Source organism: Strix aluco, chromosome 9, assembly GCF_031877795.1.
Source record: "Strix aluco isolate bStrAlu1 chromosome 9, bStrAlu1.hap1, whole genome shotgun sequence".
Taxonomy (NCBI): Eukaryota; Metazoa; Chordata; class Aves; order Strigiformes; family Strigidae; genus Strix; species Strix aluco.
In genome coordinates, this window is record NC_133939.1 from 3,157,400 (window position 1) to 3,185,356 (window position 27,957).

At 54.5% G+C, this 27,957-nt stretch overlaps 1 protein-coding gene across 4 annotated transcripts; it reads right to left on the reverse strand.

The window, feature by feature from the left end:
* IGF2BP2 (insulin like growth factor 2 mRNA binding protein 2) lies at window positions 1-27,820 on the reverse strand. Of its 4 annotated transcripts, XM_074833436.1 has the most exons (18): window positions 27,494-27,820; window positions 26,880-26,940; window positions 15,539-15,587; window positions 15,063-15,114; window positions 14,432-14,495; window positions 11,851-11,923; window positions 11,651-11,718; window positions 7,441-7,575; window positions 6,893-7,015; window positions 6,467-6,602; window positions 6,157-6,285; window positions 5,194-5,217; window positions 3,637-3,705; window positions 3,365-3,481; window positions 3,016-3,090; window positions 2,628-2,759; window positions 2,241-2,354; window positions 1-1,642 (listed from the first exon to the last, which is right to left on the reverse strand). In XM_074833436.1, exons 1-18 carry the CDS (start codon window positions 27,681-27,683, stop codon window positions 1,547-1,549), a joined length of 1,707 nt encoding a protein of 568 aa, XP_074689537.1. In that variant the 5' UTR covers window positions 27,684-27,820; the 3' UTR covers window positions 1-1,546. The 4 variants fall into 4 exon arrangements, with proteins under 4 accessions (XP_074689537.1, XP_074689534.1, XP_074689533.1 ...); XM_074833433.1 differs by having other exon boundaries at window positions 5,194-5,214; window positions 11,651-11,923; XM_074833432.1 differs by having other exon boundaries at window positions 11,651-11,923.
* Window positions 27,821-27,957: the final 137 nt, after the last annotated feature.

The following is a 27,957-nucleotide window of genomic DNA, read 5'->3' on the forward strand; positions in this document are numbered from 1 at the left end:
TCAGGCTCTTGTTAGCTGGATATATTTCTCTTTTTTTTTTTTTTTTTTTTTTTGTTGTGGTGGGTTGTTTTTTCACAGAACACTTCGCAGTGGAGGAAAACGTGGCATCGCAGCCCACGGGTCCGGCGCTGGCACCTCACCCCGGCACGGGACCCACCGGCAACACGCTGCTCCCGTCCCTCCTCTTGCCCGTTGGGTTTCACCGCTTTCATTCATTGGGTGGTTTTTTTCTACCTTTTTTTTTTATTTTTTTTTTTTTCCATTTTTTTTCTTTTTAAACATTTCTCAAGCTTTCTCCGAAGGAATGGCCACTGGCTCTCAGCTAGCAGAAGGAGACTACGGAAGAGCTCTGGGACATGTGGGATGGTTTCCTTCTCCTGCCTCGCAGCTGACTTGGTCGAGATCGTTTTCCAACTCGTTTTTTATTAAAAAAATAAAAAAATGCTCCAACTATCAGTTTTACAAGGCATACAAAATCTCTAAAAGGGAAACACAAGCGCAAGGTGCTGAGGTACGAAAACCTGAGGTAGTTTTTGTGTGTATATGTATGCATGTGTCGTGGGGGGTTGTTGGGTTGGGTTTGGTTTTTTTTTTTAATTTAAAAAAATTTTGCTGGTTGTTTTTTCCAACCTCTTGTAAATCTGTTTCCCCCCACCATTACCCCCTCCTCTCCCTGCAAGAGGGATCTTTCCCCAAAGATCCCTGCCCAAAGCAGGCAGGGCTGGTGCTGCCCCTTGCTTTCCAGGGATGTTACCGTTGAGCATGGCTGGGTTGGGCAGGGATGGAGAGAGAGAGAGGGGACAGACAGACAGCTGGAAAGGGGGGACAGAACAGATGCAAACCCCAGTTTTGGACTCTGTGAAGCAAAGAGGAAAGGGCGCGTGAAAGAGATTCTTCTTTTAGGAGACGGTATCCCTTCTGTTGGCTCATACAGGCACTGCTCTTCTCAAAGCCCTTAAGAAACTGCTTTTTAACACTCATTTATTTTTTTTTTTTCCCCTGCTGGCAATCCTACATCTCTGCTCTACTGTGCATTAGAGAACCAATGGACTAGCTCATTTCCTTAAAACTCTAGAAAAGCCTGCTTTTGCTAAAAACAAACACCCGCCTCCCCCCGACCCCTCTGAAATTAAAAAAAAAAAATCCTTAAAAAATTTAAAAATCGGCGTTAGTTTCATTATTGATATATTAATTCTAAAATTGATGAGTGCCACGCTGTGCGCCGCAGCCCCCCACGCCGGGCGAGCTCCTCCGGCCATGCCTGGATGAAACGGGTGGCTTTTAGGAAATTAAAAATAAAAATATCTCTCTCTGCCTATGTTAGTCCAACTAAAGGGATAGCGTCGGGAGGCGATGGAGTAAGGGGGAGGCTGCGGGAGGGAGAGAGCCCTCCCCGTACCCCTCCGCTGCGCATCCTCGCAGTGCCCTGGCCGCGGGAGCAGGGCTCGGGGGGTCTTTGGTTTGCTCCCCTGACCTGCTGGGGGGGTCCAGCGGCGGCAGTTGGGGTTACATTCATCGGGCGGTGCTGGCCGGCACGGCGGGAGCCTCACTTGCTGTGCTGCGAGGCCGGGGCTCCCTGAGCGTGTTTCTGCTCCTGCTGCTTCACCTGCTGTACGATTTCCCTGATCTTGCGCTGTGCAGTCTTGGGGTGGGGGGGGGGGGGGCAGAAGCAAGAATCAGGGGTCAGGGTGGGCACCGCGAGCAGTTGTTCCCCCTCTAGGCACAACAGCATCTCGCCACCCTCCGAGCTTTTAATTACGGAACGAGCACGCGGTGCGGCCCAGCTGTAATTAAGGATTAGAAGGAGCTGCTCTGCTCCCGCACGGATGCGAGTGGAGCGCCGCAGGGTTTTTAGCTTGTGCTGCTTCTATCGCTTCCCAAGATCCTGAGTTTTGGGGTGCCACCATCCCACTCGAGTGGTCAGAAAACAAGGACGTGCACCCAGGTGGGATGTGGGTGCCTGCGAGAGCTCCCTGCCGGCACTGACGCCAGGGAGGAGCCGATTCACACCCCGGGGGCCACTACGCACGGTGCCCAAGACATGTACTTGAGCTAAATTAAACCAGTCTTTAATGCCAGCACAGCTGGGGAGAGCTGCCAAAACACCTTTAGTGTGCCCTGGGTGCACAGGAACCACCCAAAACAGAGCGGCAGGGTGCTCACGCAGCGCTGTGCTCGGTGGCTTTCCTTGGTGGATTAAACTGGCTGGGAATATCAGAAAAGCCACGGCCTAACCTTACCTGACTGGCAAAGAAATGCCCAATGATTTTAACGATGACCTCCTCGTTCTCGTCTGGGGTTTGGTCTCGCGGCACAATGACTTCTGCACTAGTTAAATTTTGCAGTTCGTTCACCTGGAGCAAATGAGAGAGCCCTGGGTTTTGTTGGGGAAAAGCCAAAGTCACCCCCAGCTCTGAGCCAGCACGTGGTACCAGGCTGCCCTGGGTCACACCCTGTCCCCTCCTTGGGATGGTCACCACCCAGCAGGAGACACCACCAGGACACAGGGCTGGGGTCAAGACGTTGCTGCGATCACTGAGCACCCAGGCTTTGCCCCCCCCATGCCAGGCAGGGGCGATGGGTGATGCCCTGGGGCAGGGGGGAGCATCCCTGCACCCCCCACCTACCGTCTTGCCACCTTTGCCTATCACGCGGCCGGCGGCGAAGGAAGGCACCTTGATGTGGGCTTCAAGCTTCACTTCTTCTTTTGGGTTAAAGAAGTTTTCCTCTTTCAGCTTCCCAAATATTCGCCCCTGGGCCTGGAGGGGAGACATAAGGGGAAGTAAAACCGGTGGAAGTAAAGCCCTGGCGGTGCCTGCTGGGCCCTCCCTCCCCGAGCGCGATGATGTGCCCATGTCCAGCAGCACCAAAACCACGGTCCTGAGCAAAGAGCTCCCCTGGCACCCGCGGAGGCAAACCCAGGCTGGCAACACAGCAGTGACCAAAGGGATTCTCTCGACTTGTCCCTTAACATCCCCCCAGCCACGGCCCCCACCCCGTCCGTGGCCAGCTCACCTTGAACTGAGCCTCGGGCGGCCCTGTGATGATGACCATCCGCTCGCTGGCGTCAGGACCTTCTGCCGGGGCTATCTACAGAGGGATGGGGGAGAAGGTGCATCAGTGTGGCCCTCCTTTGGCAAGAGCTCCCCTGTGTGGGACAACCCCCCCATGCAGGGACACCCCCCCATGCAGGAGCAGCCCCTCCCACTCAAGCAGGGGTGATAACCGGGGCGTTTCAGGACTGCGTTTCTACTAATCTGAGGAGTAAAACAACTCCCCAAGGGTTTCCATGCACTGCCCTTGGTAGTAGGAAGGGGAAACTGAGGCACGAAGCCCAGGACCAGCCCCGCAGCACCCTGCTCACCTTGATGGAGGCACCGGCAAACCGCGCCAGCTGCTTGATGTGCTGCCCCTTCTTCCCGATGATGGCCCCCACCGCCTGCGTCGGGATGAACAAGTTCACAACCTCCTGCTCTGGCAGCTGGCAAGGGCACAAAAAAGCAAGACAGTCAGGGGACCAGCCGAACCGGGGGCTGCCTGCCCCCCTGCCAGCATCCCAGGGCAGCAGCTGCCTGCCCCAGCCTCGTGCCCACCCTCCCAAAGCGCCCTCACAGAGGGAGGTACAGCGGCACTTACGGGGTGCTGATGGGGGAAGGCACCGGCTGGGGGGGCTCCATACAGACCCGAGAGGTACGCCGAGGAGCTCTATGGCGGGAGAGAAAACGAGGGTCAGTGACATCCCCAACACGCCAGCCCCTTCCCAGCCACCCCCAGCCCGACACGGAGCAGCGTGCCACCACCACAAGCTAGGCAGGGACACGGAGACAACCCTTCAGCCCCTGAAACCCCTCCCAGAGAGCGAGGGGGTACCCGAGGGCACATCACGGTGGGCGGCAGCCCGGATCCTGCACCTGCAGCACAGCGCAACAGGGCGGGGAGGTGGATGGGAGCTCCCAGTCACCCCCAGTTCTTCCCCGCTGCTGTTTTTCTGGCTGTGTCCTGCTAGTGTTTGTAGTGGAAAACTGGCCCCTACAGCCTTTTGGAGCAGCCTGGGAAGCTGAAACCGTGCTGTAACCACCATCGGTCCCCTGTGGAGAAGGTGGGAGTTTGGTGGGAACTGAGCAAAACATCTAGTTTTGCTCTGATTTCCATCACCATTTCCCTTTGGCAGTTCCAAGAGAAGAACAAGCAAAAAGGCTGAAGCTGTTCTCCCAAGACCTGGGCTGGGGACAGGGAGAAAGCAGTGGGTCTCTCCACAGCCAAAAGCAAGGGGTGCGTGCCAGCACCCCAAACCAACCCAACTCAACCCAACCCAACTCCTCTTCAACTCTTCTGTGTCTCAACCACATCAGACATTTCTCCTGGCAGCAGACACAACTCTCCTGGTTGCAAGCGCAACCAGATGCTACCTGCAAAGCTTGGTTACTTGGGCAGAGAAGACCCAGCTCCCCTGCCCATGGCAGACATCGCTCTTGCTTCCAACCCTCTACTTAAATTCACGGCACTGAGGCTTTTGTGCTCCTCCTCACACCGAGCTCATGCTCCCCGTGTCCACCCTCTGCTTCTGCCATCGGGCTGCTTCATGTCTCCTACACCAGCATCTCCTCTCCTGCCCAGCTGGTCCTCGTGGCTGGAGTGGGCACAGCACCTCCCCAGCTCCCCCCCTTCACCGTGACGCTCCTTCCTCGTCCTCCATCCTTGACAGGTCTCTAGAACTCTGGAGTTGAAGTGGCAGCCACCAGCCCCAGGTCCTGCTGAGGACACGGTCAGAAATGACCACTCTGAGGTGTGAAACACAAAGTACTTAAGGGAAAGGAGCTGCCACGGAGCCAAGCTGGTTTCCTATGAGGTTTTTTTGCCAGCTCCTTGTTTTACTATCAAAAATGATGGCAAAGGCAATTGCTCCTCTTGGCCTCACCGGGGTGGCTTGGAAAAGGCCACGCAAAGGTGAAGGAGCCCACACCAAACGCTGCCCTTCAGAAGACCTGCCCAGCTCCTCTCATCACACCAACAACCGCTCCAGCAGACGTTTCCCGAAGGCTGCGCTCGCTCGGGCGGCCGATGCAGGCAGAGCATCCTCCCCTTCGCGGGCCGGCAGCGCACAGACAGACAGACAGACCCTCTTGCTGCCCTCCAGGGCCATCACACGCGTCACACTCATCCACCCCTCCACACCACCAGCCTGTCACTCACCGTTCTCCTCCGACCGCTCTGCTGCTGGCGTCGCCAGGAAAAGAAAACAGCACAAGTAAATTAACCCGCGTGCCGGTCGCCACGCAGCCAAAGCTCATCAGCAGATGTATTTAGACAGACTAACAGAGACAGACCACAGAGCCTGGTCACCCTAAGGGTCCTCTGCAGATGCTAGTGGGGTGGGGATGGACCTTCTCTGTCAGCACTTTGGCCAGCGTGTTTCCCTGACACTGGATCATCCCTGCCTGCGTGCAACATCAGTGGTTTGGAAACTGCTTCCCAAGCTGGCTTTGCCCCAGGTCTCAGCAGCCACAGCACCCCAAGAAAGAGGAGAACCCTTGCCGGTGAAGTCAGGTGTGGATCAGCTCCCAGCAAGCACAGCCCTTCGGGTGCTAGGGCAGGGATCGGAGCTGACGGTGGTGGTGGTGGCACGGGGTGTGCTGCTCGTCCCCTTTCCCGCCACGCTCTGCACACCCTTTGGCGATGCCGGCAGGGTCAGGTGGCCACCGAGACCAGACCTGCAAGGCACAACTCAGTCCACACCATCACAACCCAGTGGTGGGTCTGGGGTCAGGACCAAAGACCACCTACATGGTTTTCCCATGCCGGCACAGGCACAGATTGCCCCCAGCCACCTTCAGAGAGCAGCACCCTTGAGACATGGCCAGTCCTTAAACACAGGTGAAACCAAGCTCAGCACAACATGAGGATGCAGCTGATCTTCCCAGGGAGCTAAATCCAAGGAGGGACAAGCCACGTTCATTCACTGTCTTCTCCACTCTGCTGCTGTGATGAGCATCTTCCCCAGATGGCCAAGAGTCAGAGCTCTTGTTCAAGGCTCCCCATGAGAAGGCTCCTACAGCTACAGTGTCCACCCAAACCCAACAACTACAGCAGGAGAGTCTAGGGACCACCCTGCCCCCAAGAACACATCCCCCACACCCCAAAACCTCTTGCACTTACTGCAAATGGGTGGTACGGGGCGGCCGCTGCAGCCCCTCGAGCCCCTGGGGTGGATGGGAGCATGGATAGCCCTGTTGAGAAGATGCCCAAAGCACTGAGGTTCAGTCCTGGGATCAGGTTGGCTTGTTGCTGGGAAAGCAAAGACAGGGAGTAACGTGTAAAAGGCAGAGTGAGGCTTTTGGGGTTCTCACCACACAGTGAGGACATGACTGGCGAGGGCCAAGCCTTGCCGTAACAGAAGGACTCCCCCCGCAATTTTCTCCTGGCCACCTCAGCAGTGGCATCCCATGCGGGAGGGCTGGGAGCTTACATTGATGGCCACCACGTCGTTCTCATAGGCCTCTCGCAACTTCTTCATGATCTCCACTTCGGCGTTGGAGCACGCCTCCGTGCTGCCCTTCACCGTGATGGTCCGCTCGGGGTTATAAATGGTTAAATCCTGCAAACTACCCCACAGATAAATCTGGAGATGCAGTTACATTTTTTTTTCTTCCAAGTCAAAAAAAAAAAAAAAAAAAAGAGGAAAACTCAAAATCAAAGATGAGGGTTCCCCCATGAGACAGCGTGAGACCACACGCCCTCTCCCTGCCCAATGTCACCATCCACCTGGGATGAGGAATGCCCACCCGGGATGGGGAACGTGCATGGGAGGACACAAGTGCTCTGTTTTCTGGCTCCCGTGCTGCCCGTACCGTGTTGAATGGAGGGGGATGGCTTGGTGCTCATCAGGACTTACGGGGAGATGGTGATCTTCGTGCCCGTGTCCTGCTCGATCTTCTTGAGGTTGCGGCCCTCCTTGCCAATCAACCTCCCCACCAGACTGTTGTGTGCTAGGATTTTCAAGGGAATCTCTTCTGCTCTAAAATGGATTAAAAAAAATAATAATCTAAAGGTCCATTTGGCCAGGAAACCAATTTCCAGCAACGGGTACTAATGATGTGGTGGAAGGAGCAGAAGAACCACCACCATTTCCCACCATTCTATCTCCTCAAGTTCTGGGGAACGGGAACGCAGGGACTTCCCAAGCCTATCTATATTTTGTGGTGCTCTGTTCTCCAAGTTTGCCTACATGCTCTTTGGACCCACCTGAGCTTCTGGTCTCTACAGCACCGTCAATGACATCAGGAAGAAGTTACTGAACTGTAAGTTATTAACTGACTCAGGACTCTATCCCGAAACTCTGAATGCCACCAGTTCCCTCAGGGGGTGGGGAGTGACAGAAGATGGCTGAATTTACCTCCTTTCCACCAAATCTGCCTGTTTTGCTGAGCCAGGGGCACTTACAATTTAGTTTCATCAGCCTCCTTTTGCATGATATCAAGGATCATGCGACATGCTTCAGAGCACCCCTCTGGCGTGGCATGGATGGTGATGGGCTTTTCGGCGGCGCCGGCATTCTCCTTCCGATGGATGTCAACCCTACGGCAAAACAACCAGCAGAGAGGAGCCCCCTGAGATGTGTCTGGTGTCACACAAAGGTTTTCAAAAGCTCAGTAGCTGAGCTTGCTATTCACAGAAAAGCTCATTTCAACACCCACTCAAGCTTTGGGGTGAACCTGGGTCTCGCTGATGTACATCTACCGTCATCTGGTCTCATGCAAACCCAGGCAGTGTTTCGATTCAGTAGGTTTAGATCAGATTTGAGCTACGTTCACCTTTATGACCTGAGGTCTGTGGGGGAGCTGAGGGATGTCAATCAATGTGAAACGATGCATCAAGAGGGGGCAGAACAAATCCTCAACTGGACAAAGCCCTGAGCAACCTGGTCTATCACCTCTGACACCAGTCCCTCTTGGAGCAGGAGACCCGATTAGAGGTCTCCAGAGGTCCCTTCCAACCTCAACCTCTCTCCGCACAACACCCGAGGCTGTTCAGCAACCAGCGGCTGCCACAACCCTTGTGTGTCGTTCGGGACAGAAAGACAACTTACCCTTAGGCAGCGTTTGTCACGACATGGAGGCACACGTCAACAACAACGCTTGTACTCACGCCCTTCCACGGGAGACCAGAAAGCTCTCCCTTGCGCACCGGCAGGGACCGTGCTCTAGCTCCTCTGGTCCTCCCCTCAGCTCATGGCGGGGAGGAGGCACATGCCTCCAGCTCGCTCCTCACCGCTCAACCGTACCTGGCAAAGGCCCTGAGAGAGAGGGAGAGAGGAAAGCAGGGTAGGAGACTCCTGCACGTCAACCACGCATCTTGAAGAACAGGGGTAAGCAACCTTTCCATCTTCACACGAGTCTGCGCACTCTTCCCGCCGGAGGATGATGCTGTGCAGCCATCCTGCCATCAGCCACCACCTCGGCATCCCTGTCACTGCTGCAGCCAGGGTTGGGCTGGCCCAGATCTTCTGAGGAGGTGCAGTAGGTGGCTGCTCAGCCACTCAGTCAATGCCCCCAGCACTCAGCTCCAACATGGTGCCCTCTGGCCATGTCTCTCTTTTCGTAAGAGGTTCCAATCATGACTGCGATCATTCATGGGTGCTGCTGTGCATGCAAGGCCAAGGGTTGTGGTGCAGAATCACCCCTAACCAGTGCCACATTTGGATGTTGCAGGGTCACCGTGGGTTTGCACAGGTCAACTCTTCCAGGAGCTCATGAACCAGCACGTAGCACAAGGAGACTTCATCTACAGGTAGAGGGTGAGCAGCTGGGTGAACCTTCCCCGAGACAAGGGAAGAGCCTACCCCACCAGCTTCAAAAGGGACCCCAGGGTGGTTTCATTTGAGCACTGAAGAGGGAATGAAGACAGAGTTTGATCCCTTTGCAGGCTACATCTTTCCAGATCTCCTACGGCTTCAACCAGAGCTGCTCAGGCAGGAGACTGGTCCTGCTTGGACTGTGCAAAGAGGTGCTGGAAACACCAGCACTGCTGAGCTCTCCCTGCCCCTTGGTTACGTCTACAGTACACGGTGAGAGAGTTGCATGCTGTGTGACACCCTCGAAGGCACTCCCAGCTGTGGAGTTCCAGCAGGTTGACATGGAGGATCTGTTCCTTCAGAGGCAGCACCCAGCAGGCACAGGGACACCCGCTGCCACCCTCTTTGTCGGGGAGAAGGCAAATGCATCACGACGTGCCACAAAAGCAATGACAGGCCCACGCTCCAGAGCAGTGCTGCAACATCACACCGGGTTGACGCTCTCGGCTAGGTTGAACCGATGAGGAATCCATGAATGTCCCAACAAACCCCACAGACAGGACTCAGGCCACTTCGTGAACCCATGAGCAGTTGAGGTTGGTGGAGATGGGGCACGCAGCTGAGCCTTTGTACTGAAGCGGGGCCGAGAGCCACGGATGGGCTGAACGGACACACCGAAGTGACGAGTACCCTGGACAAGCCCAAGAGAGGGACATAGGCTTGGTTTGTGGCTGACCTCCCACCCATTCCCAACCTGGATGTGCAGGCACGAGAGAAGATGGGGGGCCAGGAAGGGGCTGCTGCATTCAGGCATGTCCCACCCCGAAGAGCTGGAAGGTGGAGGAGGGCTCTGGACTTCCCAGAATGTCCCAGGGCTGCTGCTGCACAGCTCCATTCCAACAAGAGGATGGAGAAAGGGACCCTCAACCCCCTAACCTCAGCAGCAGCTGCCCAGGACCCCAGGGTGCTGCAGGCAGGGGAGACAGGGGCAGCTGACAACAGGGATAGTGGCACAGGAGTAGGGCAGCTTTGCCCATGATGCAGCAGGAAAAACCTCCAAGACACCTTACAAGGCAGCTGGGAGGGATGCTGGGAACATTTCTGAGAGCAGTAGCCCTGAGGGACAGCCCTCTCAAGGTGGATGGTACGGTGTGCATGTAGGGGTATCCTGCCCCATGGCTGCTTGGTAGCAATGGTCCTCTCCTCACCAAGTTACAAGGGCTGCAATCACTGTGGAAGGTCATCTGGTGGGGTGGCTTCTTGGTCTGGGCTTGTCCTCAGCCAAGGATGAAGATGGCTCAACCTGGGGATAGTTTTGTCCCCTGGAGCTCAGGAGCATCTCTGGGCATCACTATGTGTGGAGACAGGGGTGAAGTCCTACATGACCAGAGGAATCCAGGACCCAACGTCACTCTGGGCAGCAGCAGGGGCTGGGCAACAGGATGACACCAGCACCCTCGTCCCCAGGATCATCACACTGGTGGGTGAGGGTGGCCTGAGCAGGGACAGAGCTGCGGGCTGACACCCCAAACTGAAGGCAATGGGCTCCTGTGACCGCCCGAGCCGGGTGCATGAGGTGTCCCTTGCCCAAGGCTGGAGCAGAGGTGGTGGCCCACCATGGCACATGGCCTCCTCAGGCAGGTCAGGAGAGGTGAGAGCACGGAGCACGGCCTTCCTCCATGACACCAGGTCTTTGGGGCAGGCACGGGGAGCCAATCCACCAGGAGGGACAGCTCGGTGGCAGAAACCACCCCAGGCAGCAGCGTTTGCCCTCATGGTCAGGAGAAACTGGCAGCCAGTGCCTCCCACCTTCCTCACCAGGCTCAGGGCTTGCAAAGGGCAACCTTCCAGTCCTGGGTGGCAAGGACACAGCTACACCCCTTGCTCATCACACCAGGGGACTCACCTGGAGAAGAAGGGCTTGCGGCCAAGTGGGACCAGCTCACAGCTACTAAGTGGCCACGCTTTAGGGCTAGCTGGGCTTGAAGAGCTCCTCTCCCTGTGCATCTGCCCCCTTTCCGTACAAACCTCTTCCTGCAAACCCAACACTGGGGTTCAGCTCGCTCAGCTGCAGAGCAGCGCATCTTCCTACCTCCTGCTCAAGCGGACGTGCTATTACCAAATAATTTGCCTCTAAAAGCTTCTCTGAGAACTAGGACGCCCCGGAGGATGTTCTGGTACAGGAGTCCTATGTCCTGTGGGATCACCAGGTTCAGGATGATGAGCATGGGAGAAGACAGCTTTGGGTTAAACACAAACAAATCTGGGCAGGAACAAACCATGCAGGAAAACCATGCAGAAAATCAGTGGTGAAATCAATGTGAACGCTGACAAGAGAAACACGGAGAACTTTGGCAAGACAGTCCCCCCCCTTCTTTTTTTTTCCTTCAAAATTAAAAATGCTAGATTGCAAAAAAGGCTTCAGTTACAGAAAGCCCATCCTTCTCAAAACAGTGCTCCCACGGTGCCCCCTTTCCTCCTACAACAGCTCTAGCCCATACGGGGCGCTGCGGGATGAGCAAATCCTGCGGGCAAAGGCTGCGTGGGCACTGACCACTCTACCTGGGATCCCCCTCCAGCATTTTATCCCCAGATTTGCCATCTCTCCCTTTAGGGTTCTCGTAATTAGGCTTTAGAAACCCATTCCTGGCCTTTTTGAACGTGCAACCCCCTCTTGCCACACCCAGACCACCCTGGCCAGCAGGAAGTTTAGGACACAGGCTCTGCCACCATCCCATGAAGGCTGCACCCCAAGAAATCAGCACTGGCCAGCACTCAAAAGCCCCAAGTGCATGGAGGACCCATGCCAGGGACCTACAGCACCCTACGGAAAGAAACAAAACCATTTGAAGTACTTACTTGGACTGGGTTTGCTTAGTAAGGTTCTTTATGGTCAAGCCCTCCTTTCCTATGATCGCACCAACAAACTGCGTGGGCACCAGCATCCGCAGTGGGAAATCGAGCTGTTTGGGCTGTGAGGAGCCCCCCGGGGAGGAGCCCCGCTCCCTGGAAGAGTGGCCCCCGCGGCGGGATCGCTGTGGGGGCGGAGGGGAGCTCACCTCTTCATCCGGGATGTAGGAAATCTTGAAGGAATAGTTCTCAAACTGGTGGTCGCTCAGCTTCTCAATTGCCCTGCAAGGTAGGGAGATGCAGAGGGTGGTGATGGGATCTCCAGGGATGAGCACCCCTCCAGCACCCTCAGCACTAGCCCTTGTAGACCTGCAGTCCCTCCCCAACCCGCATCTTCTTCCCTCCCTGGTCTGGAGAAGGTGACCACGGGAAGCCAGAGCCCCCCAACTTTCTCAGTGTGGAGCAAAGCCCCACAGCATGGTGGGACGATGTCCCCTCCCATGTGGGTGCCACCAGGGCTGGCACACAGTTTGTCCCCCTGGCAGAGGTGGGATCCCAGCCTGGGGATCTGCCACTTCACCTGGGGAAAGCGCTAGCCAGCAGCTGTCACACAGCATGGCAATGGCCTCACAGGCTTTTTGGACATGGAAAAGGTGACAGAGGGGCTCCGAGCAAGAGACGCTGCTCCAAGAAGGACACAGAACGTGGTGCCTCTCTATCAGGAACCCCAAGTGTCTTTCCAGCTCGGTGAGGCTGGAGGTGCAGCACCTGGACTCTTCATCCCCCCCAAGCCCCTCCTCAGACGTGCGATGCTCAGCCACGCCGGAGTCTACGATGACTTCTGTGAGCGGTGATGGCTTCAGCCATACTTCTTCCCTCTTCTACCGCATCTCGCTTTGGCTATTTAGAGGCTATTTACACCAGTGCAAGCAGCTCCTTGCCAGGCTTGAACTTCAAATCCAGTGAGGACTTCTGCAGCTTCACCATCCCTTTCCAAAATCAGCACAGTGCCCCGCAGTCTGATTTCTCTGCCCAGGTCTTCCTTTCACCTGTTCCTACCACAACGTGCTCTAAACCAAACACACGTACCCATGAACCACCCTCTTCTCCCATCGCTCGCTTCTGCGTCGAGCTGCTGAGCACCACCTAAGACAGGTGTCAGCCTGGCTGGATGCAACCGATCACAGCATCTTCTCTAACTCTGAAGCCTCTTACCCCAAAGCATCAAGCATGGCTTGTGTTGGTGAGACTCTTCACCTTCCTTTCTTGCCACATAGCCCAAAACACACCAGCTCACGCCACGTTTATCCACGGTCCACAGCACCTTCCTCCGGCCAGCCAAGGCTGGAGCACACCCAGCATGGCCACCCCAGCAGGCACAAGGAGGACTCTCCTCTGGGCTCCCGGACCAGCAGATTGCTCTCCCCATCTCTGTCCTCCCAAGTCCAACCTCATGATGGGTCAACTCAGATGGGAAGTTGCTGGAACATCCATCAGCAAATGGACTCTGGCGAAGGCTCTTCCTTGCATGGGGTCTGCCTGGCTCTTGGGTCATATCAGAAATATCCTGGCCACTAAGTATGAGATGTGCTCACTACTTACTCGTAGCTAACTTACGGCTCGTGTCTAGCACAGGGCTAAAGTCAAGTATTTTGCTTGAAATAGTCCTTGCATTTCTGAAATAACCCCTAATTTGTATTTTTTTCCCTCTGCTGGATACGATAAATCTTTAAGCGTGTCTTCACACAGCCCTACTGCACTGATGCACAGCCTCCTCGGGTTCTTCCATCCTTTTAATTTTTTTCTTGATGGATGGCATTTCTTTAAGACTCCTCTGCACAACATGCAGGTGATTTACCCTCTGCTGTCCTCCCTCCCCTGCAGAAACCAGCCATGTACCGCTTGGCTCCCTCTCACCTCCTCTAACCAGTTATTCATCCACCCAAAGGCCCTCCCTTGTCCACGGCAGAAGAACTTTTTGACAGCCTTTTAGAAGTCAACCAGCCAGTTTCTCTCGACTCCAGGAAGCAGGAGGCGACAGTCTCTGCATATTTTGGTCTCCAACTTGAATCTTCCCCAAATGGCGGAGGGTTCTTACATCTCCCATCCTCACAGCGTTTCTTCACCAGCTCTCCCACCTCCTTCACCAGCTCTCCCACCTCCTTCACCATATTCCACCTCTTCAGCAGCTCGGGCTGGGTGCATTCCCAGTTTAGGTCTGGACTTCCAACCTGGGAAGACGACTCTTTGATGAACTGCTTATTTGACCTGACCCTCAGCTTTCTAGAGTGCTCTGCTCCCTGAAGACAAGGCCACTGCAACCCTGCAGAGGACCTTGTAGGAAGGACAGTGCCCAAAGGGAATTGCAAGATGGCACATCTGGGAGCCCCCTGGGGACAAGAGGAGAAGGCAGAGAGGAAGACAGGACAACCACAGGGCTGATGGTCCCAAGCTGGTGCAGCAGTACCTGTGCGTGTACGATGGGGCACCACAGGAAACCCCATCTCCCATGTGAGGGGGGAAAGAAGGAGACTGCCCAGCAGTGGGACAAAGAGAAGACTGCTGGCAGAAGACACAGGAGATCACACAAACCAACACCTGCTTGCTGTATCTTGAGAAGATACACAGCCAGCCCTTAAGGCACTTGAAGTTTACACTGTAAGAGCTTAGAAACAACCCAAGGAGGCTTAGAGAGAAGACAAGAAGCCTGAAAGATACCTAGGATTCCTCTGTAAAAGTTCACGTCGTGTGAAAATATGGACAAAACAAAACAAAACCAAACCCACTTACACTTTTGCTTCTTCTTTAGTTGCATACGTTACATTGACAACGGCTGTTTCTGTGTCTGTGTTGACTGAGGGAAGAGCAAGAGAAGGAGCATTACAGCAGAGAGAGAGACATCGTCACTGCTCCCAGCCTCCCCAGTATGCCCCAGAGGGTGTGGCAGGTGGGGACGATGGGAGGGCAATGCCTGTCCCAAGGGGCACTGCACAGGGTGTGTGTTTGTGCACCGCTGTATTTGCCCCCAGCACAAGGACTGGGCTGGGCTGGCAAAGGACCATAAGGTGTCAATGCCAGATCCCGCCACCCTCGCCAAGGAGGATTCATGGCTGGACATCACCGATCCACCAGCAGACCCCAAACAACACTCAACTCGTTTTTGCTTGCAGGGACAATTGGGTTTTTTAATTTTCTAGTGACCAGGAGAAGCCCTGGGGATGGAGGACTAATGGCCCATGCCATCCCACTACCAGATGGGTGGCCCCACCTCTGCCAGCAGGGCTTGGGAAAACCATTTTATCCCAGTACCAATGACTGGGAAAACTAAGTTTCACCCCACTGGGTTTTCTCCGGTGTGGGCAGAGCTGTGGAGCAGTGCTGGGACTTTTGTACCGACGAGGTCCATGCTGGACCATCTTACCTTGCTCTACATTCTCCACCGTCCCATACTGAGCTAACAGTCCATCCAGCACCTGGGGGAGAGAGCAGCAAACAGGACAGGTGAGGCAGGCAGGCAGGTGAGGTTGCTGGGCAGGCAGGGAGCAGGCAAGAGAGGCTGCCGAACAGGCAGGGAGCAGGCAGGGGAAGAGCCTGCTTCACCCACAGACACCCTCCAAAGAGCCAGCGTCACCCAACCGCTTCTTAAATGCCTTCACCCACCTGCATCCCATTATCCCAGTGATGCCCTACTACTCAAAGCCGCCCTATGCCTCTGGGACCCACAAGCAGGCAGGAGATGGAGATCAGTTCATGCTCCACCTCCTTCCTGGGGTTACTGGGAAGGTAAAGGGTGGCCCATCTGCGGACTACAGGCTCCAGCAGCACAGCTTGTGCTGCTCGGCACGACTGATGGAGGAGGTCCTGAAGGGGATGTTTTTTGGATTGTCCACTTCTTACCTCCCACTGCAGGTGGGGGGGGATGTTTCGGATCTGGATCTTCCTGCTCCTGCAAAGACAAAGCCCAGGGTTAGGGTCTGCAAGCACTCTGCAGCAGGAGGGCAAAGGCTTTCCAGGAATCAGACAGCAGCTGGCAAGAGCCTGCCAAAGCATCCTGCTTCCCCACGCTGAGCTGGAGCAGCTCATCCCCAGGGAAAGACATTTGTCCCAGCCTTGCACCAGCCACCACCCGCCGGGGCTGAAGCTGTCTCGGGAACGCTCCCGCCTCATGCTGGCTGCTGGGTTTCCAAGGAAACCTCCTGAAACGAGCCTCTGCAGAGTCACGGCCGCACAGGCACGGCTGGGATGCACGCACACCCCTGACCACGCTGCCCCAGGCTGGCTGGGGACAGGGGCACAGGACCGCAAGACCCACTATGGCCAGTCCCGCTACTCCTTGAGGGGGGCTCTCCAAAAGTTCATCCTGCTGATGTCCACCACTTCCCAGCAACATGGGTCTGCTTTCTGTGGGGAAACCTAAATACGTATCCTCAGAGGCCTGTCCTTGGAGATGGCCAACACACTCAACCTTGCCTTGTTCCACTCCCAACCTCGACGCAGTGCAGCCTCAGGGCACGGATGCACAGGAAGCATTGCAAAGGCTTCCCAAGAGGTAATGGCCACCAAATGCCTCCCCAGCCTGGCTGCAAGAAGACACACTTGGGCAGCGGGGAGTTTTGGGACACCCAAGTCCATGGAGGATCCAGCCAAGCCATGAACTCATCCACCGTCTACCTAGATCAGCATTCATAATCCTGCTTGTAGTCAGTCAGCTCCGACCAAAGCAGTGCCCTGTGTTCTCACCTGGCCCAGCTCCGACGCTCTGATCACAGCAGAGCCAGACCACCTCTCCCAACATCAGGCATGAGTTTTCCGACCGAGCCACCCCCCACACACACACAGAGCTGGGTTTTGGGAGCCAATCAGCAGCTGGAAGCTGGTTTTACAAAGCTTTGTCCTTCCTTGGGATGAGCTCAAGGAGGATGTTTGGAAGGACTGATGCCACCCACCTGAATGCTACATGGGGACATGCAAACAGCCACCACCAGCCCCCGCTGACAGCCAGCAACACCCTGGGCTTTGGGCCAAATCCTGCAGGACAAGCCCTGCTGGAGGCGGGTGGGAGGAGCTCTGCTTGCCCACAAACCATCAATACCCAACACCCTGATTCCACCAGTGATCTTCAACAGCTGGAAAACAACACCTTCAAACTTTGGCCCAAGCGGTGACGCTGGTCCCTGCACTCGCTGCTCATTACGCAGGTGCACCCCGAGCCCCTGCAAACAATTTCGGCAGATAAAAGAGTTTCTCGGGTAGGTTTGGGCCCAGACAGCGGGCACAGGGAGGAAACGTGGGGCACATTGAGAACTGGAGGAAAGGCTTTCATGCAGACCCAAAGCAGCCAGGGCTGGGGAGAGCCATCCACCACAGCGCTGGAGGTTGGCGTGCTCCAGACTTGATCCTTCTACAGTGGCAGCACGTTCTGCTTGTTCCTAATTTAATAGTGCAGGACAACCAGAACCTTATGATGGACAACCATCTGCCTCATGAAACATGAATTTGGGGTGCAGCACAAGCAACATGACTATAAGGATGCTGGCAAATATATGCAGCAATCTGGGGCGTCCGCCCCGCGTGCAGCAGATAAAACGTAGGCTCCAAGCAAGAAAGGAACAGCAGGGAAAGGATGTTTCTTGAGATGTGGGCTGTGAGGGAAATCCACAGCTTGTCCCACAAGAAGGACCATGGTCAAGCAAAGCAGCTGGAACAACCAAGGAGCCTTGTATCTCATAGTGCTGCTCAGACAAGTATGGTCAGTGGCGCGATCAGCAACGGACAACAAGCCCTCTGCTCGCGTCCAACCGAGGAGGTGTGCTCAGTAAAACCCTGCGTGGGTTTGACAGACGGCTTCCCATCTCCTCCTCTGGGGATCCTGTGTACGGCTGTCCTTGCTCAACAGTCACCTCCCCACCACAGCCCAGAACCGTGCCCGGTTCACAACCTGCCCCCCATGCTGTGTGTCTCTCCAGGGATGGCTCTGCCCGCCGAAAGAAACTGGTCGTTGCAAAAAAAGTGGGGAAGCCAGAAGCAGAGAAAATGGCACTCTCCGGCAGCATTACCAAACCTCTCTCCTCCAGCAGCCATTGACCCCTTCTGTCCTCAGCTGCCACCAAGGATTTCAAGGTTGGGCATGCAGCTGCATGACCCCTGCTAGGCAAGGACCAAGATTCATCCCATCCCATCCAACCCCACCTCATCCCATCCCCAAGCCATTCCCACCCCACGCCAGGGAGGAGGCAGTAAGGAGAACTTGGTCCAAGGTGGACCATGGCAGTGATGATCCTACGCTACTCACCAACAGCCTAAATCCTTCTGCCTGTCCTTGTCACCTGCCCGTGGCTGACACGGCACCGCTGCTCCCAGTACAAACGCTCTGCAGGGCTTACTCCAGAAAACAGGACACGTTTCATTTTTTAAAACCGCCAACGTTTCCCCAAGGGGCTATTTTAAGACGCCCAGGTGCAGTCCTGGGAGGTGCTCAGCTCCTGCCTGTCCCCAGAGATGCACCCTGCTCCCGAGCCAGCCGGCGGCATGCTGCGAGGCCGGTTTGCCCAAGCAAATCCCAGCCCAAGCGCCAGCAAACCTCAAACCATCAGCACCTGAGAGCTTTACAGGGAAAAGCCCTTCTCAGCTCTGAAAGTCCAACCAAAGCCCAGAACTGGCCTCCCCCTGCTGAGTCTGACATGCTGCCCAGTTGCTTCTACCACCTTCCAGCCCCAGAACAGAACTGGTGGCCCCTTCACCTGCCTTATCCCAAGATGCCACCGCTCAGCTGCAAGCCAAAGCATTGCTACAACCATCCTCCTCCTCCCCCAGCCTGGGAACCACCTGTGCCCATGGGATGCCACAGGCTGGACCACAGAGAAGCCACTCTCCTTTTGGGGTTCACTTCACTCGGCCTGCCCCGTCACCGCAGCCCAGCAGCCTGGGGGACGCAGGACATTTTGAAGCAGCTCATCCAAGTAAAACCACCACGCTGGCCAGAGTGGTCCCCTCATCAGCAGCGACTCTAGAAAAGCCTCTGCCTTGAATCAAACTGCACCGGGACCATCGTCTCCTTACACCTCTGCCAGGGCAGTCCTGGTCCCCCAAGGTGCTGCCTCACCCCTCCATGCAGCTCGCCCACCTCCTGAAACACCCAAAGAGAAGAACCACAGCAAGGTGCCACGTAACACCACTTCTCAACAGGACACTACAGCATATTCCCGCTTCCAACGTCCATCTGAGATGATGTAGAGCATCTAAAGATACCCAAATTGTGCTCAAGGCTTCACCCCCACCACCTGGCATTGTCTCCCAACAGCTCACTATCACCACTCAGCATTTAAAATAAGGTTATTATTCCTACTGGGTGTATTTTTTTATATCTCTTGTAATTCCCCATCTGGTTGAAGCAGTGCTGGACCACGTGCAGTCATCGCTGATGGAGTGATGGACGTATATCTGGGGCCATGATGGATAAATGTGTTATTCCCAGGACTTAAATGCATTATTCCCATGTGTGGTCCTTCCAGGACAGGGCAGCAGAGCTCAAGGTCTCCAACACCTCTCCTGGGAAGACTTTGGGGCAGAAAACCCCTTCATTTTCATTTTCCTCACTCCTCCCAAAACCTGGGAGACAGGGGATTGATTTCAGTGCACGCAACACAACTCCCAGCACGGGACCTCGTGACGAAGGCAGCAGCCACGTTTCACCCGACCTGTTTTGCAGTAGGCTGGTAGGAATTTTAAAAAAAAATAAAAAATCATAATAACCAGTAACTACAGGCACACAGTTTGTGGAAAAATACTTAATTGTGCAGGGCAACTAGGCCTGCTGTAGCAAGCTGCCCTCAGATAACCACGAGAGCTGTATCTTTCTGTATCACCCTCCTGCTCTTCCCTACCTGTATGTACCCACCAGCCATCTCGGTGCCCAGCCCACGACAAAATGCCCAGTGGAGACCAAGCATCAGCTTCAAGCGCTAAAGAAACCAGATTTACATAGGTTCATCTGCTTTTTTTTCCTTTCTAAATTCACCCCAAAATGGTCCTGGCTCAAGGAGGAAACATCTCCTCCATCCCAGAGCTGGGTTTTGGGTATGGCGTGCCAGCCAGCATCACACACAGGACGAAGGAGCCGGCTCTCTAAGCAAGTGAGACTGTAAGCTGGGTTCATGAAATAATCCATGATGGAGCTGCGCTGTATTTCACACACCCGTTAGACCAAAATTGTGAGGTCGATATCGCAACTCTGCAGGGAAAGGGGACAGAAAACCCGTGACCACCCTCACCCCACCAGCACCACCGGCGGATGTCCACGAACGAGAGCTTCACATGCCACGTGCCAGATATCTGTACTTGCTGAAATCAAGCAATAAAACAGAAGATGCCTTAGAACTTGTGGTTTATTCCCCAGAATCAGGTGGATTGGGGGTTTTTTTGGCACATCTCTCCCCTTTCCAGCAGCCCAGGTAAGCAGCAGCACTCATATGGCTTCATGGCTACCCTGCCCACAGCTCCCATGGAAATAATGGGTAACAGCCACCCCCAAAATGCAGGGACGCAGAGGAATAAAGATGAGACAAAGCTGTGAAACGAAAACAAGCCACCAGACTCCCTGCCCAACCTCCACGAGCCCTCCCTGCATCTGCCCATCAGGCTGCAGCGCCGTGGACCACCCACCAGCCCCACCAGCCCCTGGTCTCCTGCTCCAGAGGGGCTTCACCTCCCACAAGCATTTGGGAACCAGAAACTCAATTTCACTCAGCTGGCTTAAATATAAGCCTTACAATGGTATGTAAGGGATGGCTTCACCACTCTTTGCTCTAAAAAATGAAGATTTTTTTTTTTTTTTTCTAGTCAAGCTTTGTAGTATCTTACTATAATAAAGTCACCTTCCACCTCAGATCAGTACTGAGGGCAGAGAACACACTGTCTGGCAGCTCCTGCTTTCAATAAAAATCAGTTTTCAAGAGAACTGGGGAAAAAAGCAGAGGGAAAATGTGCTGGAAACCAACCATCTCCCCAGCAGCCCTCCTGCTTTATTTGTCCCAGGCAGGAAAACATCTACCAGAAGTGATGCTCATCATCAGGTAGGGACCAAACTTAGTCCCACGTGAATTTTTCAGACCCAGCAGCTTGGAGCCTGAGACAGGCACACTCCCCTGTCCAGGCAGGGAAGAAAGCAGCTGTTGGGTTTGTGTCTCTTTATTATTATATATACAAACCTTTTTGGTCTATTGGGGTCATCCTTGACAAGTTTTGCTCTCGCCCAACCCAATCCAGCAGCAGATCTTAACGAGCAACGGCTCCATCAGCGCTGGGCTGGATAAGCATTAAAGAGCTGCCCCAGTTTCAACCAGTTGCCAAGAGCATCGCGGATGCATCTGCTCCAGTTCCCCTCCCAGCCTGGGGGCTTTGCCTTGACGCTCTTAAGGAATTAAAATCCGTTCATGTTAAAGCCCTGTCCTCTTCCGCAGGTCGAACAACCTGCTGAGCAACGGAGTGGGGGGTGTGGGGGGGGGACAGCAAGGACAGCACGTGATTGATACATCCCCGTGAGCTGGGGATGTATTAACAATAGGGATGAATGGGAAACAACGTCCCATCTGTCACAGCTTGTCTAGATTAGGGGGGAAAAAAAGAGGGGGGGAGGAAAAAAGAGGGGGGGAAGGACAAAAAGGGGGGGGGAAGGACAAAAAGGGGGGGAAGAAGAAAAAGAGGGGGGGAGAAGAAGAAAAAGAGGGGGGGAGAAGAAGAAAAGAGGGGGGGAGAAGAGAAAAGAGGGGGGGAGAAGAAGAAAAGAGGGGGGGAGAAGAAGAAAAGAGGGGGGGAGAAGAAGAAAAGAGGGGGGGAGAAGAAGAAAAGAGGGGGGGAGAAGAAGAAAAGAGGGGGGGAGAAGAAGAAAAGAGGGGGGGAGAAGAAGAAAAGAGGGGGGGAGAAGAAGAAAAGAGGGGGGGAGAAGAAGAAAAGAGGGGGGGAGAAGAAGAAAAGAGGGGGGGAGAAGAAGAAAAGAGGGGGGGAGAAGAAGAAAAGAGGGGGGGAGAAGAAGAAAAGAGGGGGGGAGAAGAAGAAAAGAGGGGGGGAGAAGAAGAAAAGAGGGGGGGAGAAGAAGAAAAGAGGGGGGGGAGAAGAAGAAAAGAGGGGGGGAGAAGAAGAAAAGAGGGGGGGAGAAGAAGAAAAGAGGGGGGAGAAGAAGAAAAGAGGGGGGAGAAGAAGAAAAGAGGGGGGAGAAGAAGAAAAGAGGGGGGAGAAGAAGAAAAGAGGGGGGAAGAAAAAAAGAGGGGGGAAGAAAAAAGAGGGGGGAGAAAAAAGAGGGGGGAAGAAAAAAGAGGGGGGAAGGAAAAAGAGGGGGGAAGGAAAAAGAGGGGGGAAGGAAAAAAAAGAGGGGGGAAGGAGGAAAAAAGAGGGGGGAAGGAGGAAAAAAGAGGGGGGAAGGAGGAAAAAAGAGGGGGGAAGGAGGAAAAAAGAGGGGGGAAGGAGGAAAAAAGAGGGGGGAAGGAGGAAAAAAGAGGGGGGAAGGAGGAAAAAAGAGGGGGGAAGGAGGAAAAAAGAGGGGGGAAGGAGGAAAAAAGAGGGGGGAAGGAGGAAAAAAGAGGGGGGAAGGAGGAAAAAAGAGGGGGGAAGGAGGAAAAAAGAGGGGGGAAGGAGGAAAAAAGAGGGGGGAAGGAGGAAAAAAGAGGGGGGAAGGAGGAAAAAAGAGGGGGGAAGGAGGAAAAAAGAGGGGGGAAGGAGGAAAAAAGAGGGGGGAAGGAGGAAAAAAGAGGGGGGAAGGAGGAAAAAAGAGGGGGGAAGGAGGAAAAAAGAGGGGGGAAGGAGGAAAAAAGAGGGGGGAAGGAGGAAAAAAGAGGGGGGAAGGGGGGGGCGAAGAGGTGGGGGGGGCGAGGAAAGCCATCCCCTGCATCCCCATTCAGCATCAGGACGCAGGGCTGCCAGCCCTGGTGTGCGGGGGGGGCAGGGGGACACGCAGAGCTGCAGCGAGGGGCGGTCAGCCGTGTCACACCATGTCACACACCCACCCTCTGCCACCCAGAGCCACCCCACTGTCCCCTGGCACCCGCCTCTCCCCGGGGACGGCCGATGGACAGCGGGCAGGGGCAGGCAGGGTGTCACCACGACACCCAGCAGGGCAGAAGGGCAAGTTCACACCGCTGGAGGAACTCTAAACTGACAAAAATAGTAGGTAATTCATGATAAACAGTCATTATTTTCCTTTCAGCGTTGGTCTCTCCCCAACGCCTTCAAACCCAGGTAGGCTTCAGGGTGGTACCAAGAAGCATCCCAGCACGCTACGGGCACCCTCCCGCATCCCCGACGCCACCCCGCGCCCATCCCCGCGTCCCGGCGGGCGGCACAGGGACCAGCAAGAAGGCAGCTAAAGAAAAACAAACCCACTCCAACGCCAGCCACCAGCGTAACCACACCTGAAAACAGACACAATAAAAGGAGCCGCAGCCTCACACCCAGCGCCGGGATCACCTCCACGGGGTCGCTACGGGCCACTTCCATAGGGAACAGCACCCAGGACCTATGGAAAATCTGCTGCGCGCCCAGCCCGTGCCCGATGCGACCTGCGTCGCCCTGCCAATGTCATATTTATGTGTGTGTCTATATATAAAAAGTATCTTTTAAAATATATATAAATATCTACGTACAAGTGTATCGTTATATATATGTAATAAAAGTATAAAGTATCCTGTATATACGGTATCTTTTATTTATATAGACGTATAAACACTAAATAAAGACCAAAAGATACATTATTAATTTATATAAATATAAAATATACTCAATCTATACTTAAAACCCAGACTAGGGCTGACAGCAGCCCCACTTTTACCACTTTGAACTCAATTTTCAACGCAGCGTAACCCAACATGGACCATACACGAGAAAATCTGTAGCAAGTTTAATTCTTTTGGCAAAGCAAAGCAAACCCTCCCCAGGCTGCGGGCTGAGAAAAATCTCTTCTTGCTCTTTAGGTTTCCTCCATTTTTTTAAAAAAAAAAAAAAATCAGAGATGTTTTTAAATTAGAGATATTAGAACCAGAGAGCCATGGGAGTATTTTTTCTGCTCCTCGTGTGTATTTATAGACGCGCACGCAAATAGGTGCTGGTGGCTTTTCCTGGCAAAGCAACTGGTTGCACGAGGGTTTCCTCTCCCCTAATTAAACATCTCATTGACGACAAATAATTAAGAATGAGGAAAGAAAAGATGGGCTGCCCACGGGGAGACAAAAGGGCTTGTACATTTATTCTGAGCCTTAACGTCACCGGCGTTTTGGGTTTAAAAACAAGGGGGTGGGGAAAGATAAATAAATAAATAAATAAAAGCCAAAATACACGGAAACAAGAATTGATGCTCACGAGAGGAAACTTATTTAAGGATAATTCCTTTTGAAATAGGAGAATATCCTGCGGATCCCATAAAATCACCCCCAGCGAAGCTGCTCGGGAGGGCATTTTCATCGCTATCCCTCAGCAACCTCCATCTGGGGCAAAACCAGACAAGTTCTGCCCTTTACTAGAATAGTAAAAATTTTTTTAATTTTTTTCTTTCTAAACTATTACAGTGATTTCCAGCCTCCCCCTCCATGCTGTTCAGATGTGCCTCACGCTTTTATTTCTCACAGCTGAAAACCACAGCAGAAGCAGAAATTAAAAGGCACCTTTGCACTGGGGAACCCAAAAATTTCACTGGTTTGGAGACATTAAACGGGGCTTTGCTAAATCCCCGCTGCTTATTAAAATCATCATTTTTTTATCCAATCTTTGTATAAAAGTCAGCATTGGGGTGGATGGGTTTTACTTTCCATATTTCACAGACAATCCTAATTTTTTTTTTTTAACATTTTTCTTTCTCATCAACAGGATTTACAAAGATTTCCGAGATGTACAACCCATCTTTAAGGGGAAAGATGCTGAACGCTTGGATACAAAATACTCTTGAAGGGGGATTGCATCGCCCCACTTTAAGCAAATAAAAGTATTCCCTGCGCCTGCTGAATTTCAAAATCAATTCAAAAATTAATTTAAAAATTTAAAATGTTGATTAAAAAAGAGGGTGGGTTTTTTTTTTTTCTTTAATTCCCTAAGGCACAACACGGCATATACAAGGGGAGAAAAAACAATCGACACACTGTTGGATCCTTCCTATAGGAGCCCAAACCATTTGCACGGCAGCAGAATGGCTGATTTTTAACTCGTGAGAGGCAGGTCGGCAGAGCGGGCAGGATTCACGCTCCTTCCCACCGCCGTCACGTTTAATTTGTGCCTTCGGAGAAACAGAAACAACCCCCTGCCAGCAACTCCCGGCGGCACCTCGAGGAAATCCCTTCCCCTGCCTACAGCAGCGAGATGTCGGAGGTGTTTTCCAGCCCATTTCTTATCGAAACTTATTTAATATGTATATAAACACATCGGTAAAATATCTCTCTGTTGGATTTGGTTATAAAAATGAAGCACTCCAGGTGAATGAGGGCAATGGAGGGGTAGCGCCGGGCATCGGCACCTCCTGGTTTCCATCCCCGTGACGCAGAAATCCCAGGGAACGGGAGCCAAGAGGGGTTTGGGTTCCCCAAACCCAATTAAAACACAGACTCATTTAAATAACTGGGGGGATTTTACCATTTGAGCCCCCCTGAAATCCCAGCGCCTCTCTGGGACTCAACTGCAACTACAAAAATTGGGTTTCCTACAAATTTAAAGGGGGGGGGGGAAATAAAACATGACCACGTGAGGCTTTGTTCTCTGCCAAAAATCACACTATAAAAATAAAATCTATAAACTACCGAGGCAAAGGCACAGCCCCCCTAACTGGCTATATTAATATAAAGCAGAATATATTTTTTTTAGCTGTGAAAATAGGTATCGGCTTAAATTAGATCTCAATAATCTGAGGAAACTTGGGAGCCGAGCTGTAATAGAAAACTTGGAGCCAGAGTGGTGCAAAATAAATCAGTGTTTACTTCTGGGCTGTTTAAATGTCTTTTTTTAAAAAAAAAAAAACTTGGAAGAAAAAGTAGCAGCACCCCAGCCCAACAAAGAATTTAGGTAATGATGAATTCCTTGTTTACATCCCCCTCGGACATGGTAAAGGTCGAGTCCCGGGTTCAAACTATCTTTCCAAACTGCCCATTTCTGGGTCCATCACTCTTAAAAAAAAAACTCATTGGTGGACCAGCCTAAGGCTGCTGCAGAGATTTAGCTTAGAAATATTACAGCTAGGATTTTTTTTTTTTTTGCTTGTTTTTGAAGAATTTTTTAAGGTAAGAGAGCGTGTGATCCCTGCCGAAGAAGAAATCCCGCTCCAGCAACACGTGATGCCGGGCACGAGCCGTTCCCCCACCGAGCCTCAATTACACAACAGCATCTCCCCCCCTTGCCCCATAATTTCAAAATTAATACTCCAACATCAATCACAGGCCAAACCACACCAGGCAGCAGCAAATTACCCAGCAGGACCATCCGATGGGTTTTTTTTTTTTTTTTTTTCCGGCGCACGGACCTTTTATCCCGACACATGTCGGGGGGAAAATAAAAATAATCTCGCGACGAGGCAGCTACGCAACACGGTCCCGGGGTTTATTTTCTCTATTAAACGCGCGTGTCCCCGGCTGGCCTGGGCGCTCCCCTACACCTGATTAAAATAAGAGGGCGCGCTTCGACGCAATATATCGATGCGTTGAGTTTTTGGATCCTCTGGCAGTAAAAAGGGGGAAAGAGGCGCTTGGAAAGAGCAAATTACTGAATTACTTATTAAAAATAATATTCTCCGACAGCGCAGGCAGCGCCGCTGCTGTGCTCGACCACCCTCGGTGTAAATCCCAGCCCACCCCGTCAGCCCCCCCAGGAGAAAGTGGGGGTAAAAAGGCTCCCCCCCCCAAAAAAAAAAAAAAAAAAAAAAGGAAAAGACAAAAAAAAAAAAGGCGGCTGTTTTCCACTGGCCCCGGCGGGGAGCGGCCGCCCGCCCAGCGCCGCGGCCCCCGGCTGCCCCGCACCGCGGAGGGGGGTCCCGGCCCCGCTGCCCCCCCCCCGGCCCCCCGGGACCCCCGTGGGAGTGGATGCCGGCCCGTGGGAGCGCTGCCGTGGGCCGGGAGCTCCCTTCCCCCGCCTCCGCTTTCCGGAGCGAAAGTAAAACCCGGCGGGGCTCCCGTTTTTTCCCCCCCCCACCACCTCCACCCTCCAGCTCCCGGAGCTTCCCCGGTGGGCTCGGGGCGGGGGGGTGGGGGGGGCGTGTGTGTGATGGCGAGGGGGTTACCTGAGCTTTTTGGGTACGGAATAATCCACCTCCATCACTTTGCCGTGCAGCTCCACTTTCCCTGCGGAGACAGCGGGGCGCTCAGCATCCCCCCAGGGCAGCTCCCCCCTTCCCCGATGCAGCCCCCCCCCCCCCCCCCCCCACCTCCATCCCACCGCCCCCCCGGCCCCGCCGCCGCCCCGGCCTGCCCGTACCCGCCCTGCCGGTGCTCTGCCTGCGCCTCCCGGCCGCCGGCACCCAGCCGCCCCTTCGGCCGCCCTTTGCTCCGCGCCCCCGGTGAGTTGGGGCAGGGCACCTCGTAAAATGGTTCTCGAGGGGGAGCGGGTGCCGGGGGGGCGGCGGGTCGGGGGGCTCCGCGCCCGGTCGCCTCTTAATAAAATCGAAGAAAAAAATCAGTGAAAAATACCCGAGGTTGGAAAGAGCCGGGGCGGCCGCGGGAAGGAGGGAAGGGGGGGGGGGGGGGGGGGGAAACGGGGGACGGGGACCGGCGGGGATGCCCGGGGAGGGGGGTCAGCAGGATGGGGGAGCCCCGGCGGAGGGGGTGGGGGGGCGCGGGGGGGCGGCGGGCGGGAGCCTTGGGGGGGGCCGGGGCTGGGCTGCGGCGCCTGGCTTACCCGAGAGGGTCTCGATAGCCCGGATGGCCCAGTTTTGGTCCGGGTAATCCACGAAGGCGTAGCCCGACTTGAGCAGGACCTGGCCGGCCAGGGGCAGCTTCCTCTCCCCGAAAAGCTGCTTGAGGTCGTCGGCGGTGGCGGCGGGGCTGAGGTTCCCGATGTACAGCTTGTTCATCCTCCGTCGCTTCATGGGGAGCCCCCCCACCCCCCGGCTCCTCCCCGCCCTCGGCGGCCGGTAGAGACGCGGGGACGGGAGGGTACGGCTCTGCGCCACCCGCCTGCCCCAGCCCCAGCCCCGCAGGAGCCTGCGAGCGCGGCGGGCAGCGGGCGGAGCCGCGCCGAGCCGAGCCCAGCCCGCCGCCGCCGCCCCCGCCCGCCGCCGGGACCGGGAGCCCGGCCCCGGGGCCGCCCCGTCGGGTGACGGGGCTCGGCGAGCAGGTGGAGCCGCACGACCCCCGCCGCGG